This window comes from Muntiacus reevesi, chromosome 19, assembly GCF_963930625.1.
Source record: "Muntiacus reevesi chromosome 19, mMunRee1.1, whole genome shotgun sequence".
NCBI lineage: Eukaryota > Metazoa > Chordata > Mammalia > Artiodactyla > Cervidae > Muntiacus > Muntiacus reevesi.
The window spans coordinates 38,319,329-38,341,701 of record NC_089267.1 but is presented as its reverse complement, the minus strand read 5'-3'; the positions used below and the strand labels follow the sequence as shown (position 1 = coordinate 38,341,701).

General features: G+C 37.4%; 1 protein-coding gene across 1 annotated transcript in view; it reads right to left on the bottom strand.

Moving 5' to 3' along the window:
* Nucleotides 1-22,373, bottom strand: part of AK9 (adenylate kinase 9) — a 99,668-nt gene that overhangs the window by 33,233 nt on the left and 44,062 nt on the right. Inside the window, exons 16-26 of the mRNA XM_065911403.1 lie at nt 21,571-21,719; nt 18,923-19,079; nt 17,978-18,092; nt 15,321-15,397; nt 12,830-12,985; nt 9,992-10,081; nt 9,331-9,531; nt 8,851-8,972; nt 5,229-5,441; nt 3,351-3,611; nt 1,597-1,721 (exon numbers count right to left, since the gene is read on the bottom strand). Of these exons, the coding sequence (XP_065767475.1) occupies nt 1,597-1,721; nt 3,351-3,611; nt 5,229-5,441; nt 8,851-8,972; nt 9,331-9,531; nt 9,992-10,081; nt 12,830-12,985; nt 15,321-15,397; nt 17,978-18,092; nt 18,923-19,079; nt 21,571-21,719 (1,666 nt within the window). The remainder of the gene's footprint in view (nt 1-1,596; nt 1,722-3,350; nt 3,612-5,228; nt 5,442-8,850; nt 8,973-9,330; nt 9,532-9,991; nt 10,082-12,829; nt 12,986-15,320; nt 15,398-17,977; nt 18,093-18,922; nt 19,080-21,570; nt 21,720-22,373) is intronic.

Sequence of the window (22,373 nt, the reverse complement as noted above, 5' to 3'; positions counted from 1 at the left end):
GTATCCTCTTTTTTTAGTTTAACATTATATACTAAAATTTCTTATGCTATTACAAACTTTTCATTATAATAAGTTTTGAATGTAGCGCTAATGTTCACCTATTTTATTTAGGCTTTTAGAATTTCACTTTTTACTTTTCTTCAATCCATGTGTTGTTTTTTTTGTGTGTGTATGTGTGTGTTTGATGTGAGATTAAGAGCTAAGTTAATGAAGAACATCCCATGATTATGTTGTTGCAAGCAACATGCCTAAGTTTACCTCAACTATTGATCTAATTTAGGGAATAAGAAATTAAAATTAAAGCGACTAATAATCCCACTTACTCAGTTATGTCAGGAACTAAGTAAAAGAGAATGACCAGAAGAGCACTGGGACCTGCTAGGTTTTTCTAATTCTCATTGATATAGTTTCCTTATCTTCAAAATGAGAAAATAAAAAAGTTCCTGTCCCATAGGTAGTTATAAGGATCAAGGAAATTAATATGAATACAATATAGAAGAACAGTATCTTACACACAGTAAGTTCCATATATGTGTTTGCTATTAGCAGTACTGTAAATATCATTTCACTTTCTTCTGGTGGATATCAAGGTAAGAGATTGTGGTTAGGAAATTGAGGCAAAGTTTTACATTCTGGTGACCTGTAACTCTTAAATTTGTTCTGTCTGGGGTCAAGTTGTTCCTGGCTTTTGGTAAAGGTATAAGACTATGGACAGCTATTAAGTGATGTGAACAACAAACAGCATAAACAAAGAGTGTTGTTCACCAACCAGTAATATGGGGGTTAAATCACAACCCACTGCAGTCACCTACTAACAATATACCCTGAAAAGAATTCAGAATGAAAAAAATAGGGTGAACCATTCTGTCTATCAGATAAATGAGCCCCTAGACAGTAGACTACATATCTCAGGAAGGATTTCAATGACCCCAGATTCTTGCATTTTCCCATACGTAGAAAAGCACTAAAATCATTAACTTGGGATATTTGTTCTTCGTGATTAGCAGTAATCTTTTTATCAAGATGTATGCCTAATACATATATTAAGCATGTATTTCCTAATCATGACTGAGCTTCCCTGTTGACTCAGATGGCAAAGAATCTACCTGCTGCAATGCAGGAGACCTGGGTTTGATCCCTGGTTTTGGGATCGATCCCTGGTCAGGGGTCTTGGGAAGATCCCCTGAAGAAGGAAATGACTACTCACTCCAGTATTCTTGCCTGGAGAATCCCATGGACAGAGAAGCCTGATGGGCTACAGTCCATCGGGTTGCAAAGAGTCAGACATGACCGAGCTACTAAGCACACACACACAGTCACGACTACACGTTAGAATCCCCTGGGAGGCTCCAATGCCTAGGTCCCAACCTTGCACCTCAAATTTTAATTCAATTGTTTGGAGTCTCTGGGATCAGTATTTTAAAAATAATCTCCTAGATATTTTTAATGGGTGGAATCACTAGTTTACATTGGAGTAAAGGAGAAAATTCTTAACTTATGTTGGATTACATTTTTTTTTTTTTTACATTTTTAACTTTTAAGAATAAAGCAAATGAGAGTCAATAAGTGTATAAAAGTCTATATAAATTAAGATACCATATCGGTTCCTTAAACCACCACTCAGAAAGAATTGCTTCAAGGATTTCAGGAGGCAATGGCTCATTTTCTGTTAGGTTTAATCTGATTGCTTCTTCTTCATCTGTAAGCTGCACTTCCTGAGGCTACAAACAAAAATTATAAAACAAACAAAACTTAAAATTCTATATTAGTAAATAGCAATATGTTACATAGTTAATATAAGACCTGTTTTTCTCAGGTCATTTTTCATACTATTGTTTGTAAGCATTTAAAAATCTGAGTTCTTTTCTTTAAACTAATATTTAATATCAGTTCAGTTCAATTCATTTGCTCAGTCAAGTCCGACTCTTTGCGACTCCATGGACTGCAGCACGTCAGGCCTCCCTGTCCATCACCAACTCCTGGAGTTTACTTAAACTCATGTCTATTGAGTCGGTGATGTCATCCAACCATCTCATCCTTTGTCATCCCCTTCTCCTTCTGCCTTCAAACTTTCCCATCATCTGAGTCTTTTCCAATGAGTCGGTTCTTTGGATCAAGTGGCCAAAGTATTGGAGTTTCAGCTTCAGCATCAGTCCTTTAATGAATATTCAGGACTGATTTCCTTTAGGATGGATATGAAATTATATTTACTATCGCTAAGAGGAGCTACTAGCAAGTAGCATGACTAATTTTGATTGTCTCATCATTTTTACTAAAACCAAGATCAGTCTATATCACACACCTATAAAGCTTAACTGATTTTTGTCACCTATCTTATAACTACTCAATCTACATCCTGATTAGAGAATGGGCCAGGCAGGCAGTCATCTAATATAGTCTGTACCTGTGTCCATTTATAGAAGATAATTTTGAAAAAAGGGGTTCAGATATATCAGAAATGGTTAAAAGGCGAGTTAAAATAATGAACTTTCTCTATACGCCCAGATAGAAACCACCTAAGAGATACATTGAGGGCAGGAGGAGAAGGGGTGACAGATGATGAAATGGTTGGATGGCATCATCGACTCAATGGACATGAGTTTGAGCAAACTCCGAGAGATGGTGAAGGACAGGGAAGCCTGGTATACTGCAGTCCATGAGGCTGCAAAGAGTCAGACACGACTGAGTGCTGAAGAACAACAAAAAAGATACATACAAACTTTCTTATGAGGGATTATTAGAAATTAATATTTTGAGATCTCTACTGGTGTGGGGGCAGATTTTTTATAGTATTATTAGTAAATAGAAAACAGAACACAATAACAGAAATCTTATCATCTAGATCAGACATCTCAAATAATATTATTGTTTAGTCACTAAGTCATGTTGGACTCTGCGACTCCATGGACTTTAGTCCACCAGGCTCCTCTGTCCATGGAATTTCTTAGGCAAGAATACTGGGGTTGGTTATCATTTTCTTCTCTAGGAAAATCTTCCTGATGCAGGGATTGAACCTGCATCTCATGCACTGGCAGATTCTTTATCACTGAACCATCTGGGTAGTCCATCAAATAACAGCCCCAAATAAATGCTATACAACACTCTTGTCAGGGAAAGCTTTTCTGTTTTTCACTGGAGTCATGTAAAACTCAGTACTCTATATTCTAGATGAGTAGCAAGATCTGTATTTAACATATTGAGAAGATGACTCTTAAACTACTTTTATGGGCCATTTTTTATTTTACTTCTTTGAAATTTTATATATGGAGTTTTATACTACTTATATTCTACTCCTCCAAAGTAACACCAGCAAGCACAATTATCTGCAAAGAAAGTATTAATATTCCTACCAGCTTCTTTGTATTTTCTTCCTCAATTGTAACATTGGCCTTAATTGCAAGCTCTTCAAGTTCTTGATTTACAAGTTGTTCATCCTCAGAATCGTCCTCAAATTCAGGTCCAACTTTCTTTTCAGTTTTGAGCATTAGTTTTTCTTGAAGAAATTCTTCAAACTGAATATGAAAAATGCCCAATTTTTCTGCCAGCTGTCTTCCACAGACAGTTTTGCCAGAGCCATGGGGGCCGAGAAGGCATATTCTTAATGGTGGAGCCTGAAATAGGGGATAAATCAAGGATGGGAGTAGAGGAGAGGGACAGTGTAGAAGAAGCAGCTTTAAGAATTTAGAAAACATAAGGGTTATTAACTGCTCTCCCTAAGACTGAATTACTACTTCACAAACTCAAGGATGTTTTGACATTAGGATACCAATTAACATGATTCATGGCATCAACCATGATCCTCAGGGAGCATCAACAAATACAGAGCATTTTGAGATCCAGTGCCAAAAGGCATTTAATAAAATAAAATTAATTTTGTTTCTTTTAAAAAGTGTTAATTATGGAAGAATGCAAAGACATTTTCTTAGTACGGTAAAAACACCACCACCACCACCAAAACCTCTCTACCAAACAAAAAGCCCACTGATACAGGAATGTTAGAGGTGCCTTCATTAAATCTGTAATCTCTGTATTGGAGATAAAGTGAAAGTAGTGAAAGTATTAGTCGCTCAGTCAAGTCTGACTCTTTGCAACCTGTGTGGACTGTAGTCCACCAGGCTCCTCTGTCCATGGGAGATAGGGAAGCCCCAAAACCAGAGAATTCACAGAGATCCAGGTTGTGTGGACTGTCCACTGATGCTCAAGCTGGTCAAGAACAATGATGAGGTTTGGGATGAAGGAGCAGATAAATCTTTTGTAAATGTGGGGCAATGACTCTGATATTTATAGGTGACAGCAGGAGTGGGAGATGGTGATATATTTGGATGGAATGAGCCTCAAAGGGGCTGGCAGTAATGGATTTTGAGCAGCAGAGGGAAGCAAGCACAGCCTCATCACCTTTTGTCCTTGTGAAGGAAATGTTCAGAGAAGAGTTTAAAGGTGCATGCAATAGCCGTGAAAATGGTCCAAATTATCTGCAAGAGTTTAAATTGTGTTTTACACGTTCTGTTTAGCAAGGCATCAGTATTATTGAAAGTCCTGACAATATGTTGTTTAGTGGCTGAGTCATGCCCACCTCTTTGCAACCCCATGGTCTGTAGCCTGTTAGGCTCCTCTGTCCATGGAATTTTCAAGAATACTGGAGTGGGTTCTCATTTCATTCTCCAGGGCATCTTCCATACAAAGGGATCAAACCCACCTCTTCTGTACTGGCAGGCAGATTCTTTACTGCTGAGACACCAGGGAAGCCCCACGACAATATACTATGATTTATAATTTTGATTTTGTAATCCCAAGGGAATTATACTAATAAAATAATTAAGAGAAAGAAAGAATGATATGCCCAAAGATTTCCTAAGTACTATTTCATATCCACAATGGCAAAATCACAATATTGTGGGGGAAAAAAGTCTAACAAGAAATTAGATGTTAAAATGGTACATCAAAATGATTAGGCAATAAAATAAATCAAATAAAATTACAAGCAATAAATTCGAGTGTGACTTCCTATTAAATACTTCAGCTAAAAAAAATATGTGTTGGTTTGATGTAAGGCATTACTGAAGATATCAAATAGATAATTAGATTATGTTATATTCCAAAAAGTTGTTCTTAAAACCTAGATATTGCCACCATACTGTTTTATTATATTGAGTAAATGGTGGAGACTGGTAACAAGTCTCTAAACAAGGATACAGGACCAGTTGTCAGGATAGGAATATTGTTTTCACCTTTAACGGTTCATCATGAGCCACATACTCCTCAGGTTGCTCCAAAAACTTTTCTTTAGCCTCAGGACTTGAAAAGTAATAGATCTTTTCTCGATATTTAGCTGCTTCTTCTGGGGTGCCTGGTTGTAGGACGAAGTTTTCTTTGAGAGCCACTGGACAGAAGTGTTTTGTATCTCCCAAATGCCTTCTCTTCTCCTTAATTATATCTTCATTCTAGAAATATCAGTCAGAGTTTGGAGAACACTACTAATGCACTGTTCTCATAATACTAAAGAGGGAATTATAAAAATGCATCTTTGAATAGTATTTAATCCATAACAATATCCCTCTAAAACAATACACAAAAGACCAGTTCTTGTACTATTTGAATTCATCAAAAAATCGGTTTCTTATATTCCTCTGAGTTCAAATCCCAAGTGTCTTTATTTTATAAAGAAAATGAAGCAGCACTGAGAATGACGGTGTCCCGAGCCCTCTATAGACAAGTGTGTAATAAAAACCCCCATAATGTGTGGATGCAGGGTCACTGTGAAGTCAGTTTCTAAAATAAAATTATTTCCAAGAAGTAAAAGCTGAGTCAGGGTCACAACTTCTTATTCATTGAAAATAAAAATGGGAAATGTCTCAGGATTTGCTTTGTTTCCTACTTAGTGGATATGTAATCAAATAATTTGGAAAAAATTTGTTCTGTTCCATTGGAAATACAATTGATAAAGAAACCATGTGTAAAGTCCCTTAGGGACTCTTGCAATGTATTTAAAGTAATTGAAAGTTAAAGATGTCCAGTTGTGTCTGACTCTTTGCAACCCCATGGATGGTCCATGGAATTTTCCAGGCCAGAATACTAGAGTGGGTAGCCTTTCCCTTCTCCAGGGGATCTTACCAACCCAGGGATCAAACCCAGATCAAACCCAGGTCTCCTGTATTGCAGGCAGATTCTTTACCAGCTGAGCCATAAGAGAAGCCCAGGAATACTGGAGTGGGTAGCCTATCCCTTCTCCAGGGGATCTTCCCAACCCAGGAATCCAACTGGGGTCTCCTGCATTGCAGGCACATTCTTTACCAACTGAGCTATGAGGGAAGCCCTATATTTAAAGTAAAGTAAATTTTAAAAATAATTTTCTGTGTTGTACAATGCATGCTTGCTGTAAAAATATTCAAAATGTAACCACAATGCATGAAGAGTGACCATTTCCTCTCACCTTTCCCTTCCAGTACTGTCTTAACACTTAATCATTTTATGTGTATCCTTTCAGACTCATTTTTCTCAGTATAGCTTACACATATACATACAAAGACACAAATTTAGGCACAAATGCATTATTTTTTAAGATAACAATGAAATAATACTTTGCATGACTACTGTACAACACGCTTTTTCTCCCCCCAAACAAGATGTAAAAAGCAACTTTCTGTAAATGTGCAAAACTAATCTCTGCTTTTCTTGTGTCACTCGTTCAATTTTTGTGTCAGGGTTATGCAAGCTTCAAAATGAGCTGGAAAGTATTGAAATTTTTCTATGCTATGGAAGATTTATAACATAAGACTTATCTAACCAACAAGAAAAGCTCTATAACTCCCTACAGTTATTTTTGTTTGTCCAACTTTTATCTTTCATCTTAAGCATACTTTAGTAATTTGTATTTTGAAACTGATTTTCATTTTGACTTTAAAATTTGTTAGTATAAAGTTGTAATTTAAAATGAACCTCTTTCAAAATCTGATTTCTGTTTCAAATGTTATTTACTCCTCCTTCTTTTTACCTCATTTTACTTGCCAGAGGTTTATTTTATTGCTCTTGTCAGTGAACCAATTTTTCATTTTTTTTGAAGGTAGGCCTACTGCTTTTATTTGGTCTTTTTTCCCTATTTCATTAATTTTTGCCTTTAATTTCCTTCTTTTTACTTTATGTGGTCTATTGTGTTATGCTCTTTTTCTCTAGGTTCTTGACTTGAATGCCTAATTAATTTCTCTAGTCTTTCTTGTTTTTCAATAAATGCACTTAAAGTAAGGTTGCCAGACTTTTAGAAAATAAAAAATGAAGGCTCACCAGTTACATTTGAATTTCAGTTAAAAAAATGTGAGATGTGTGTAATAGTGATAAGGATGGGGGGGGGGGTCTTGGAGCAAGGGATTCTGGGAAAATGGTGCTCTAAAGACTCCCCTCCTTTCTCTACCACCTCCTCTGTGTTAACTGCTAGAGCAGGTGGTGGTTGGCCTCTGTAGACGTCTGAGGGCAGACAACCATACAACACTCTTTACCACTATGGACTGGATGAGTATCTGGAGACAAGCATCAGAGGGACCAGAGCATTGAGATGGCAAGTCTTAGGAGGAATTTTTCTTGTAGAAATCTGTGGATTTCCTGGGGAATGTTAGCTTCAGCAACTACCACCCTTTGTGGTCTCTGTGGCCTGCAAGAGACCAAGAAGGAGCCGTATGCGTGGGAGGAGTCTTCCCTGACCCTGCATCTGCGCAAGTATGAGGAATTCAGGTAACTGGGCTTGTCTCAGGCCTCAGCAACGAATAGGTGGCCTATCTGGCACTATACTCCTGAATGCTGAGGAGAAAAATCAGTTTGCCCTTCATAAATTTTGAGAATGTTGTCACCTAAAGCACTCCAGCAAGACTTCTGAACTCCACTGAGCCAAAAAAGAAAAGAAAGAAAGAAGACAACCACCCCTCTCAGGAAGCCTAACACACACTGGAAGAAGGAATGGTAAATTAGGAAGAGTAAAAGTGAGGACAATTATTCTATTATCTATAGATAATATCTATAGAAAATTATCTATATTAACAATAAGACCATACTTAAAAATTTAAGTTTTGAACATTACAGACAGCTTGAGAACTGTCTGCAGGTACAAGAAAGACATCATGCTCTTGCAGACCACAGCAGGTCACAGAAGAATGGCAGCAGAAGGTTGATTGAAAAAAGAGAGTCTGAACATTACTGGGACAAAACCCATACCCTTTAACCACCCTGAGAGTCTCAGCATTTTCTTAGGATAATGTATCGAAAGCTATTAGCAGAATCATACTGCATAACATGTTTTGTTTGACACATACATATTTGGATTTAAGTCAAGTAACAAGTTAATTACAAATGAGTGTTTATCTAACCTATTATTTTGCTTTATTGATAAAGACCAGAATTTTAAACATCACTTCCTATTTTATTATTGATAGCTGCCTTAACTAGGAGGCTATCACTTGAAAATAGTTATCAGAATTGTGGTGCCAAGGGAGTAGACTGGTGCCTAAAATGAGTTGTTCCTCTTTGAGAAAACCACTCGTTTTCATGCCAGCAGCCCTTCAAAGATGCCACTGTTGTATTTTACATAAACACCCACTTCTGTTAAATGTATAAAATATTTTTATCTCTAATAGGTATAGATTTTTCCATTCTCTTTCCTTTTTTCATGGGTGTAACATACTGTCTAAGTAGCTCTGGCATTTCAGAGGTCAAATGAAGCTGAGTGGAGGCAAAATGTGTTGAAAATGTTTACAAATCTGAAGATCCCTGCTTGTTTTCTTGAAGTCTAAAAGTGCCAGTTACCACTCTGGATATGTGCACTTTCATATGTGACCACAGGTAGTGAGCAGGAGAAAAGCCTCCCACCTCTTCCTCTTCCTCTTCTTCCTCTTCTAGCTCCTCATCGACATCGGCTTCAGCCTGATAGTCTTCTGTTTCTTCATCATAATCTTCCATAGTTAACTCCCAACCAGCATGGTGAAAGGGTTCTTTCAAAAACAAACAAACAAACAAACAGTTGGGAAGACATTTTTGGGATAAAAGCATATGAACATATTACGGTAGCAAGATTAAGAAAATTAACTATAGGGCTGGTCTCTTAGCTTACATGTGTAGGCAAACAGGCCTTTACAAATTCTTTACGTGACGAGTGGCCAGTTTGGCCAGTGCTGTGTGTCTCATGGCTAATCTGATGGGTGTTCTAGGACAGTTGTTAAGTATTTTAAATATCATCCCTGGGTATACTGAATGTTTTACTTCATAAACCATAGGCTTTAAACTTTCACAGTAGTTTTCATAATATGGCTTGCTCATGACAATAAGTGTTATGATTACTGCAGCCCTTACTTTCCATAATTTCAACGACTTTTTGAAGTAGTTCCTCTGGAGTTTTGCCAGCAATCTCCAGGTTTAAAATTTGAGTAAAAGAGTCACCGATAGCTGTTTCCACCTGTTTCCAGGCAGCATAGAAAGAGCTGACATTCTCTTTAATTGAATCCATTTCAGGAACATCAGGATAACCATCTTCTGGAAATTCAGGTAGTAGAACTATGGAGTAAAGGTTAAAAGAAAGAAAAAAGAGCCTTCAAGCATATATCTTTAGCTATATTGCCAAAATAATTTATAATACTTTTTAAACATTTGAAAGAAATAAACTTAGAGTTCTAAGCAATAATGTGCATTTATAAATTCATATTTCAACTATGCTTTGTTCATTGTTTTGGCTGTAGATGAATTGTTACTTATAAATAAAATCCCAATTATTTAGATAATTAACATGAATTTCATATGGCAACTTTGTTAACAAAAGTAGAACATAAAATTTGTTGAAAAACTGTTATAAGTTGGCTAGATACACTTTTAACATAATAAGTTAGATAAATATAACACACATCAACCCGCATACAACTGGCATAGAAAGAAACAAGTAGGAAATTGGTTTTATGCCTTAAATTGTAAGAGAATATGAAAAGCACTTCTATGCACTACTTTTATTTTATAATCTAACCTGTTTCAGGTAATTCTTTAGTTTCCAGGCCCTCTCTGGATCCTTTTGGAAATTCTGCTCCAACTGTAGCATCCTCAGGAGGCTCAGATACTTAAAAAAATATCTAATAGTTAGTGTTTGAGTTTTAAAAACATTATTCCTTTATGAAAATTTTGGCACAAAGAAAATTTTGAAAGTTTAAATTGTATATACTATGTCAAATTGATAATACAGTTCTCATTAGGTAGAGTACCGCTGCTGCTAAGTCGCGTCAGTCGTGTCCGACTCTGTGCAGCCCCATAGACAGCAGCCCACTAGGCTCCTCTGTCCCTGGGATTCTCCAGGCAAGAACACTGGAGTGGGTTGCCATTTCCTTCCCCAGTGCATGAAAGTGAAAAGTGAAAGTGAAGTCGCTCAGTCATGTCCAACTCTTAGCGACCCCATGGACTACAGCCTACCAGGTTCCTCCGTCCATGGGATTGTCCAGGCAAGAGTACTGGTGTGGGTCTCTGGTGTCTTCTCCAATTAGGTAAAGTACTGATTTCCCCTAAAACCAAGTTCCCCTGCTGAGTTTATGATTAATCTCTTTATTCAAAACGTTATTCCCTTTCTTGTCCCCTCTGACCTCATTTCTGTGCTAGGTGAACACTAATCAACCAGAATCAGATAACACCATTAATGTACATACTCAGGTTGTTTCTCCAGGGCAAGATGAGCTAAGAGATCCCTGGATCATGAATCACCAGATACTCATAAAAAGACTCATAAACTGTAGGCATCCTGACCCCCAAAACAACGATAAAGAAATGTCACAGGATGATGATTAACTGCAGATTCTTTGTTCTTCCCCTTTGTGCATGAGCTAAGTTGCTTCATTCGTGTCCGACTCTTTGCAGCCTTATGGACTGCAGCCCACCAGGCTCCTCTGTCCATGGGATTCTCCAGGCAAGAATACTGGAGTGGGTTGCCACGCCCTCCTCCAGGGGATCTTCCTGACCCAGGGATCGAACCCATGTCTCTTATATCCTCTGCATTGGCAGGTGAGTTTTTTACTACTAGTGCCATCTGGGAAGCCCTCTCCTCCTTAAGTACCCCCAACTCAAAGACCAAACTGGAGTGGATCTCAGGCTTGTCTCCCACTCCCTTGCTTGGCATCCTACTGCTAAGCCCTTACTTTGCTGCAGACATCTTCGGTCAGAGTTTAGTTTTCTACACTGCAAACACACGAACCCACTGCTCGGTTCCAGGGAGGCATAAAAATACACAATAAAATAAGGCAGAAAATGAAGAATATTCTTAAATACACAAAAGGACGTTGACCAGAATAATAATTGATACATACAGTTCTGATAACTGTTGTTAAATATCATTCAAACTTCTGTTCATGACATCAAAAATGCCTGAGCATTCTTTTAATTTCTTGAGATACCCGTAAAGATATTCCAAAAGACCATAAAGTAGCCAAAGTCTCAGTTGTGGGTGTAGGTGTGATGAAACTGAGGAGAATCTCAACTAATAGCACTGTTGAAGATACAGATCAACAACTGCTTTTCTGGATAATAAAAGACATGAATTCACATACAGATCTAGTGTAGATAGTTTCAGGGAAGGAAGGACTAATTATCTTTCTTCTCTCCCCTTAGTCTTTCCTAGTTCTGAGGCACAAGTTTTGTGTGTCTCACACACACACACACACACACACACATATTTTAAAAATCTATATATAGCCATTCCGTAAAACTGTGAAAACTGTCCTGTAAGTTAGCTAAAATAATAGTTGGGTCCTCTTTCTATAGAATCTATAGTGTTTAATACTCAAGAGAAGAGGGAGTAATTCAATACTAATTGTGCTTCAAGGTATTTATGAGCCTCGCTTCCACCACGGTGAAGTGCCCAATCTTGCTGCTTAAGTCCACTCTCCGGTCCTGAGAGTGATTTCTGTTGCCTTATTGACTCCTTCTTGCCCTGTCCCAAGCCACCAAACTGGACATTTGAGGAGGGCTGGCTTCATGGGTATATAAGTGGTGCGGGTGTCCTGTAACTCTTGCCCAGAATGGCCCCACACTTTAAAGCACTTTGGTTGTCATTTTGATCTTTGAGTCGAGTTTTGTAAGCAAAATCCAAAGGGACTCCAGCGGGACAAGAGGGCACGCCTGTGAGCAGAGATCCGCGCCATCTATCTGCCATTCTTTGCCATCTCATTCCCATGAGCGTTCCTGATACCCCATCATGAGCACAGAATTCTAAGAGGACCCACAATGTGTGAGAAAAAGTGTGACTTAGTGATTTGGGGATGGGAAGATGCTGACAGGCCTGACCATGGTTCCCCTTCAGATTAGAACTTGCTCCAGATGCAGAATGAAGGTAATGGCATTTAAAGAGGCATGAATGACCATGGAACCTCATCACTTCCTTTCTTAGGTTTGCATTTAAAAGTGGCATTGGGGCACATAAAGATGAATGGTAAAATTCATGCTTAAGAACTTAAAATTTAAATTTTTCTATACTTAGAATGACTTTAAACAGCAAACATAAAGTACCATGACAAGTTAAGAGAGACCAAGGAAGGAAAGAAAGAGCTTTATATTCTTGTACTTTTAATGAGTCTTTTTCCTGATTTTTGAACATTGTGGCCCCCAAATTATATAGCAGACCCTGACAAGAGTGCCAGCACCAGGGCAGAGCACTCAGCTTTCCTACCATACTTTTAGCCACCTGCTGCTCTCTGGGGGCACATCTCTGCAATCTCAGCCTGCTTCCACTTTATACCACATCAACACACATACACACACACATGCACACAAACATGCCAATAAGCAGCAGTGGAATTAAGGACACACTCTTTAATAAAAGTCTAACCTGATTCGTGTTCTGTTTCTGGGACTTCAAAAATGTCAGACTCCTCGTGTAAGACCCCCCTGGTCTCCTCAGCAACCTCAGGGGCCTCAGACCCTTCATGAAGTTCAGACTCCTCACCTTCAATATCCTCAAAAACCTCGGCTTCATCTTCTTCTGCTGTTAGAAGAAAATGAGAAGAAATAAATTATTTAGTTTCATTCAGCAGATATTTAATTGGGAACAACCCCTGGAGCAGGATGCTTAATGAAAAAGATAGATACAGTCTCTATATGTTATATCTATTAAAATGGAATATAAAATATATTCCCAAATATATGCCATAGCATACAGCAGTCACAAATATTATAACAGCAAAAGACAGGAAACAGCCCAAATATCCATCTAATCAGTCAGTTCAGTTCAGTCGCTCAGTTGTGTCTCTTTGCGATCCCGTGGATCGCAGCACGCCAGGCCTCCCTGTCTATCACCAACTCTCGGAGTTTACTCAAACACATGTCCATCCAGCCATCTCATCCTCTGTTGTCCCCTTCTCCTCCTGCCCCCAATCCCTCCCAGCATCACAGTCTTTTCCAATGAGTCAACTCTTCACATGAGGTGGCCAAAGTGTTGGGAGTTTCAGCTTCAGCATCAGTCCTTCCAATGAATACCCAGGACTGATCTCCTTTAGGATGGACTGGTTGCATCTCCTTGCAATCCAAAGGACTCTCAAGAGTCTTCTCCAACACCACAGTTCAAAAGCATCAATTCTTCGGCGCTCAGCTTTCTTCACAGTCCAACTCTCACATCCATACATGACCACTGGAAAAACCATAGCCTTGACTAGATGGAACTTTGTTGACAAAGTAAGGTCTCTGCTTTTTAATATGCTGTCTAGGTTGGTCATAACTTTCCTTGCAAGGAGTAAGCATCTTTTAATTTCATGGCTGCAATCACCATCTGCAGTGATTTTGGAGCCCCAGAAATAAAGTCTGACACTATTTCCACTGTTTCCCCATCTATTTCCCATGAAGTGATGGAACCAGATGCCATGATCTTAGTTTTCTGAATGTTGAGCTTTAAGCTGACTTTTTCACTCTCCTCTTTCACTTTCATCAAGGGGCTCTTTAGTTCATCTTCACTTTCTGCCATAAGAGTGGTGTCATCTGCGTAACTGAGGTTATTGATATTTCTCCCGGCAAACTTGATTCTAGCTTGTGCTTCTTCCAGCCCAGCGTTTCTCATGATGTACTCTGCATATAAGTTAAATAAGCAGGGTGACAATATACAGCCTTGATGTACTCCATTTCCTGTTTGGAACCAGTCTGTTGTTCCATGTCCAGTTCTAACTGTTGCTTCCTGACCTGCATACAGGTTTCTCAAGAGGCAGGTCAGGTGGTCTGGTATTTCCATCTCTTTCAGAATTTTCCACAGCCCATTTAATAGGGAATGGCTATTCCTATACTCTCCATTACATAGCCACAAGTCACATGTGGCTACTGAGCACTTGAAATGTGGCTAGTCCAAACAGAGATGTGCGGTGAGTGTAAAATACACAATGGACTTCAGAGACTTTGTGTGAAAAATTGAATATAAAAATATATCAATAGTTTTTGCATTGATTATATGCATTAATCAATGTCAATTAAATTTAACATAATTTGCATTATGTTAAAATAATTTGGATATAGTATATATATATATTTTTTCATTTATTTTTATTAGTTGGAGGCTAATTACTTTACAATATTGTAGTGGTTTTTGCCATACATTGACATGAATCAGCCATGGATTTACATGTGTTCCCCATCCCGATCTATATTAAATAAAATATACAGTTGGTTTTCTGAAGCTTCAGGTTCTGTATCCATGGATTCAACCAACCACATATTGAAAATGTTTTTTAAAAAAGTTTCAGATAGTTCCAAAAAGCAAAATTTGAATTTGCTGCATGCTGGCAACTATTTACATAGCATTTACAGTTTATTAGACATTGTAAGTTATCTACAGATGGTTTAAAGTATATGCCAATGTGTTTAGGTTATACACACATATTATGTCATTTTATATAAGGGACTTAAGAATTCACGAATTTTTGGTATCTGCAGGAGTCCTGGGACCAATTCCTGATGGATATTGAGGGATGACTGTAATTAATTTCATTTGTTTCTTTTTATTTTTTATGTGCCTACTAGAAAATTTAAAGACATGTTGCACATGCTGGTCCCACTGTGTATCCATCTTACAAGGTGGATGAGTAGGTGTCTGTGTCAGGAATTCATTTTATATGAATTCATTACTGCTGTGACCACACAATGTATTATCCAAATTGGAACACAATGAGACGGAGAGGAAGTTAAACAAATATTTCAGGAACTTGGGCATAAACCTGGACTCTAATGGACAAACTGGGAAACATGGTCACTCTGTTTATAATTCTCTGTAAATACGGCAACTTTGCAGTCACAATACAAAATCAAATGACACATTATTAATCATATAATCTTGTGTTTGCCTTTTGATTTTGCAGCCAGAGCTTCCAATAGCTTTCGATTTTCTTCTTCTATTCTTAATGCCTCTTCCTTGACTTTTCTGAAATGAAAAGGTCCAAAATGTAGTTACCTTTGGAAATTCAAATATCTTACAATATCATAGATTTTAAGGCTTATAATGGTAAAAATAAAGAATAAATCATTTATAATATTCACTATACTTTTTACTTTACCACATAAATATTTAATTTACTCATATTGAGGCTAGTTAATTTTCAGATTTTTTTGTGTGTTTTGGGGATTTTTTTTTTTTTGGTAAGAAAACTTCAAATGCTGTATTTTAAAAAACTCTGGCTATTAATTAGGAAACCTGGAAAAAGTAATAAAGGATTGTCTAACTCTAAGCTGGGAGAATTTGTATCATTTTTCCCTGTGATTAAATGAGAAATGTTCACAACATAGAGTTAAGTGAAAAAAGGTATAGTATAAAATGATGTATAATACAAATTTTTTCTTTAAAATGTATATAAATGAAGATTAAAAGACTAGAATAAAATGAATCAAACTGTTAATAGCAATTATCTATGGATGGTGGCATTCTGATAGTTTTTAAATTTTACTTCACATTTTTTGCACTTTAAATTTTTTTCTGTATGAATAAGTTGAAAATTTGCAAATTTTCTTTGTATTCAGAAAATTTATTTTCTTTTCAACAAAGTAATGATGAAATTTAAAGAGGTTTGGGATAAGGAATCTGTTTTTCATTAGGGTTGAAGAACTAGGAATTTAGCCCTCAGGTGTTGGCATACTATTACACAAAGAAACACATACAAGAATGTTGACTGCATCTTTAAAAACAGTATCGAAAATCCGTATCAAGCAGTCACCAATAGGGGACCAGTTAAGTAGAGTAGAGCCCATTCATGAGTAGGCTACTCTGGACAGTCTTCTTCAGACTGTTCTGTAGGTGGGTCATTCTCTCATACTCCGTGTTCTTTTGGTGTCCTTTTCCCCTTCCTTTGAAAATCTTTATACATATTCTCTTCAAATATATTTCTACACCTCTCTTCCCAACAATGTGTATCTTGTTTTTATTTATTTTTGGCTGTGCTGGGTCTTTGTTGCTGCACCCGGACTCTTTTCTAGTTGCAGCAAGCAGGGGGCTACCCTCTAGTTGCAGTGCTTGAGCTTCACATTGAGGTGGCTTCTCTTGTTGCAGAGCATGGGCTTTAGGGTGTGTGGGCTTCAGTAGTTGCAGCTCACAGACTCTAGACTGTGGGTTCTATAGTTGTGGTACATGGACTTGGTTGCCCTGAGACATGTGGAATCTTCCCAGACCAGGGATTGAACCGGTGTCCCCTGAACTGGCAGGCAGATTCGTAACCACTGGACCACAAATCCTGTTTCTTGTTAATAGGAAGTATTAAGTCTCACTATATTCTAAACCCTGTGACCCTGTGATCCAGACTGAAGTCTTAGTGTAATTTTAGTCCTCTTGTTCATGACCCAGACCTTTGAGACTACTGAGCATTATTTCTGCATGCCTTCCCTACTTGGTAGTGTGTGAATTGGAAACTCTTCTACTTATCCTAGTTAGGTAGGGCTCTTCTGTGATGCTTTCCTCATTCAAAACCTGGATACTATATGTTGCTGCTGCTAATAATCTAAGATCTGACAAGGAGGAGGAAGAATTTTGCTGCCAGTTTCTAGCTACTTCCATACACTACTTGGGTAGATCAAAGACAAATGGTAATAAAAGAAATTATCTTGCATTTGACCAACACATTTAGAAACTGATGCTGGAAAACATGTAGAATCAGTATGTCTGTAGATATTTGGCCAAAAATGTAACTCTAAATCCTATGAATTTTATCTCTTTTCCAACCAAGTTGCATTGCATCACTGACCAATTTTTTTTTAAGTATTTTATTTATTTATTTGGCTGCATCAAGTCTTAATGTGGCATGTGGGATTTAGTTACCCCACCAGGGATTGAGTTGACATCCTCCATATTGGGAGCTCAGAGTCTTAGCCACTTAACTATCAGGAAGTCCCAAGAAAAAGCATTTGATGTTGAACCTATCAGTTATAAATAACTAGTCTTGTTCTTTACCTTATGTAGAACTTAGTCAAGCTTTGAATTTTAGTTATATGACACAAGTGTATTTTCACTTTTTATATTATTTCTTTGACCTGTGGATTCTACTTAGTAAAATTAAGTCACAGATAAATACAGTAGAAAAAAATATACTTTCTCTATGTTCATTTTTTAAAAATATATTTATTTATTTGACTGCACTGGGTCTTAGTTGCAACATTCAAACTCTTAGTTGAGGCATATGGGATCTAGTTCCCTGACCAAGGATGGAACCCAGGCCCCCTACACTGGGAGCTCGAAGTTTTAGCCTCTGGACTACCAGGACATTTTTTTCACAAAGTCTTTTGAAAGTAAACATTTGCTTTAGAATGTCTGATTTGATCCTGTAAAAACATCCACAGCTATATACTTTAGAGATTCTGGCAATATTTGTGAAATTACTATTTTTCTTAGAATTAGAATTGAATCTTGTTAGTAGGCCTGTTGTGATGTTAAAAGACATTTTATAAATATAAATTATAAGTAGATTTTTAACAGTTGTAAGAGGTTAATTAATCTCATTTATTGTCCCAGGCAGATTACCTTGCTGCTTCTTCCTCTTTTCTTTCCTTTAGTAGTTCATCTAATAATCTTTCTAAAATCTTAGAGTCAATTTCTTGTTTATTCTTTAAATACAGTCTATTATATAAATATTTTCCTGAAATAGAGATAAAGAGTAATATTAATTTTGAAGCTCTACCAAATATAGTGAGATATATTTTGGAAATTAGAAATGAAAAATTATTTCTGTCTATATACAAATATATTTTCCTTTAAGTATTTATCTAAATAGAGACCAGATTTTTTGAGATCATCTTAAATCCTTTTAAAATGGTATATATTGATGTACTATAAGTAACTAAAACATATAAAATAGTATAATATAGCCTCCACCCTGGAAATTCTCTTTTCAAATATATTTCCTTAAGATGCAAAATAACAATATTTTTGGCTCCCTTGTCAAAGATTAGTTGACTATATATGTATGAGTTTATCTCTGGGCTCTTTATTCAGTCTGACTGGTCTATGCCATTTTTTTCTGGTAGTGCCGTAATTTTTCATTATTATAGCTTTACACACAGTGACAGAATAATTCAAATTTAGTTTTGCTATCTTTATGTACTTACTATTTCCCACTTGAGGGGAAAAAGGATTAACAGATAGTTTTGCCCTCAGCCTTATATATTTTTCAGCCAGAAGTTATAATGCTGACTGGGAAGAGGGTTGTTAAATCCTCAGCCCCAAGGAATAACGACAAGAGCCTGCTGGAGCATCCAGTGACCTAGCATACCATCCGTGGCCACCTACTCAGTGGTTGGATGTTTCCTTTTGTGTACCTCTAGGTCATGAAGGGACTGCTGGGATGGTATTTGTTGTACCCAGGGAAGGTGGAGAGTTTTCCATTTTATATTTCATAAAAATATAAACTAGAAATATTATCAGCAGTAAAAACTTCACTCTGAATTGACATGATAAGTATTTACCAACCATTGTTTTCTGTGTCTGATAAACAGATGACTAAATCGGGTAGAACTCCTTTGTCGACTAAGGCCATCCAGAGGTCTTTCATAAGAGGGAAGTTGTCCAGTATCCATCCTCCATATTTGGGGGCACCATAAAACCTGTTCTTGTTTTCTTCAACTATCTGTGAAAAATGACACTCTGAAATTACCATCATAGGTACCCAATCAAGGACATTACCCTGATACATCACTTTCCTGGACGTTAACCAAATATCTTTTGAGTTCTTCTGACTTTCAGAAGAAAAAAAAAAAGAGCCACTTAATTTTAAAAGAGAAACAATTCAAAAGCACTAAAGCTGTACATTAAGAACAAGAAGCAAAAGTCTCTGTTAAATAAATATAACAAAACATGCTTGCTATATCTTACTCAGTATTAACAGAATCTAGGTCCTGATTCAGAAGGTCAAGGGCAGGGCCCATGAGTCTGTGTTTCTAACATGGTCTCGGTGACAATGGTTCCTGGTCCACTCTTTGAGTCACCAGATCTGTGTGCTCAGCCTGACTTTTTAAGTGACAATGCTCTTTACTTCCCTTTAGATTTTTAGCCTTTAATGTGAGAGCTGAGAGGTCCTGAGATGTTTACTAACAGTTGTAGAAAGAAACTGGTTCAAAACAAATCTTGCAGGTGCTTTGTGAGTTCTGCTAAACTATCCCCCACCTGCCACCCAATTATAACAACTTCAATACAAATGTGGAGATTAGTGATGTGGATCTGTGAATACACCAATTCTGAAGGTTTTAAACAAATGTGTATGCAGTCAGGAAGTCATAGAATATTAGAAGTTAAGGGAAACAAATCTTGAGAGGACCAGTGTAACCCTTTGGCTTATGCAGATTTACCTGCTTTTAGTAATTTCCATGTGGATGAAGAGCATTTTGGAAAAAAAAAAGAAAGAATTTTAAACACTTTGAAAAGTTTCACATAAGAGAATTAGGAGGGAAAAGCTATAATGAAGTAGTATAAGTGAAATCAGTTAAAGAAAGACAAATACTATATGACCTTACTTATTGTGGAATCTAGAAAAACCAAATTCATAGAATCAGAGAAGAGATTGGTGGCGGACAGAGACAGAGGAAGAGGTGGGGGAAAATGGGTGAAACGGTCAAAAGGTAGGGCTTCCCCGGTGGCTCAGCAGTAAAGAATTCACTGGCAAAGCAGGAGCCACAAGAGATGTGGGTTTGATCCCTGGGTCAGGAAGATCCCCTGGAGGAGGGCATGGCAACCCTCTCCAGTATTCTTGCCTAGAGAATCTAATGGACAGAGGAGCCTGGCAGACTACAGTCCACAGGATCACAGAGTTGGACATTGCTGAAGCAACTTAGCACGCACACATGCATGGTCAAAAGGTACAAACTTCCAGTTACAAGATAAATAAGTACTGAGGGTATAATGTACAACAGTTAACATTACTGTATTGTATATTTGAAAGTTGCTAAGAGAGTAGATCTTGAAAGTTCTCACCACACGGACACACATATCTAGTTACCACTGAGCACATGATAGCTGATTATTGGGTTCTATGTCATCTCCCCTACCTGACTTATAGCTCCTTAACAGGAAGAGTTTTGTTTAATTCATCTTCATATCCCCTGGCTCTAGCACAGCAGGTGTTCAGAATGTTTCTAAAGGAATAAATTGATGACAGAACAACTGAAAGAAATACAGAGGTTGAAAGATCTCTCTGGGAAGCTCAGAGGGGAATAACAACTTGCCTTGGATATAGCCTGGGGCTCGAGGGTTTTACCCACTGTGTCATAATTTCAAGTTATATCGTTTTCAAATTACAGAGACATACAGAAGAAGTTTACTAAAAGACCCAAAGTGATTTGTTCTCTTTGACTTTTGCTCTGAATGCTTACACAAGGTCTCTGTAAATGGATCCATACAGTCTTCATAAGTATTCTGATTTACTATGGGTAGGACATAGGACCTGAAGCTTTATTTTTCCCTTAGATTGGAAAATCAATGGTGTGTCCATCTATCTCTTCCATGAACACATGTTCAATATGGTTGGATGAGATTAGTTAGCTATAGAACAAAATTTGTGTTGGTTTACAAATAATTAGCTCATAGATGAAAAGTCTACCTTCGATACTTGCTTAATATGCATTATCTTTTAACCAACTAAACTGAATTAAAGATAATAAAAGTTAATGAAGAATAAACATCACAACTATGAAATTATATTGTACAACTGTTGATAAGGGCTTCCCTGATGGCTCAGTGGGTAAAAAATCCACCTGTAATGCAGGAGACACAGGAGACGTGGGTTCAATCCCTGCGTCAGGAAGATCCCCTGGAGAAGGAAATGGCAACCCACTCCAGTATTCTTGCATGGAAAACCCCATGGACAGAGGAGCCTGGTGGGCTATAGTTCAAAGGGTCGAAAAGAGTCAGACACGACTAAGCATGCAGATGCATTGATGGAAAATTTATAAGCAACTAGGGTACATTACATATTAACAGTGTTACTGTAAAATGCACATGAATTAGTAGGCTATAGATTTCAACACTGTCATATGGGATTCAAAAATAATTGTACATATACCAGGTTAACATTTTCTCAGATACTGTTAAATCAGAGATAAAAATAAAGATTCTGGATTTCTTACCTCTTGGAGAACTTCATCTAAGATTTCAGCAATTTTTTCATGTGGTTGTTCAAAGCTCATATCCTTTGCCATTTTTACTGTCTCATTTATTATCGAAAGAACTTCTGGATGATCAGCAGTTACCTCTTCTATCTCATAGTCTGTTACATCTAAAGTAAAATAAATCAATAAATTAATGCCATTAATAATTTTAGTAGACAATGTTACTTGCAACAGAACATGATCGTAAATACCTAACCCAAGGAAGCACTCTTGGTGTTACTGCTGAACATGCCAGAAAAAGGGAGAAATAGACTAGGGAGGAAATAAATCTGGAATCACAAAATAGTAGAACAGTGGCTTAAAGCCAGTGCATCAGAATGAAAGCATATGAGGCAAAAAAAAAAAAAAAAAACTCATGTCAGGCAGGAGTAAAAACTTAGAAAACCAGGGAGAAGAGGTAGGAACCAAAGGCTTCCAGGAGTCAAGTTAAAAGACAGCCATCTAAAGAATGAGTCAGAAAACAAAATAAATATTTTCAATTAATGATTGCATTTATTATTTATTTTTGGCTGTGCTGGATCTTTGTTGCTATGTGGGCTTTTCTTTAGTTGGGGAAGAGTTCTAGTGGGAACTTTTTCTCTAGTTTTGAAGACTTCTTTTGTTGTGCAGCATGGGTTCTAGGGCATATGGGCTTCAGTAGTTGCAGCACGTGAGCTCATTAATTGCAGCTCCCGGGCTCTAGAGCATAGGTTCAACAGTTGTGGTGCACAGGCTTAGTAGCTCTGTGGCATGTGGGATCTTCCCAGACCAGAGATTGAACC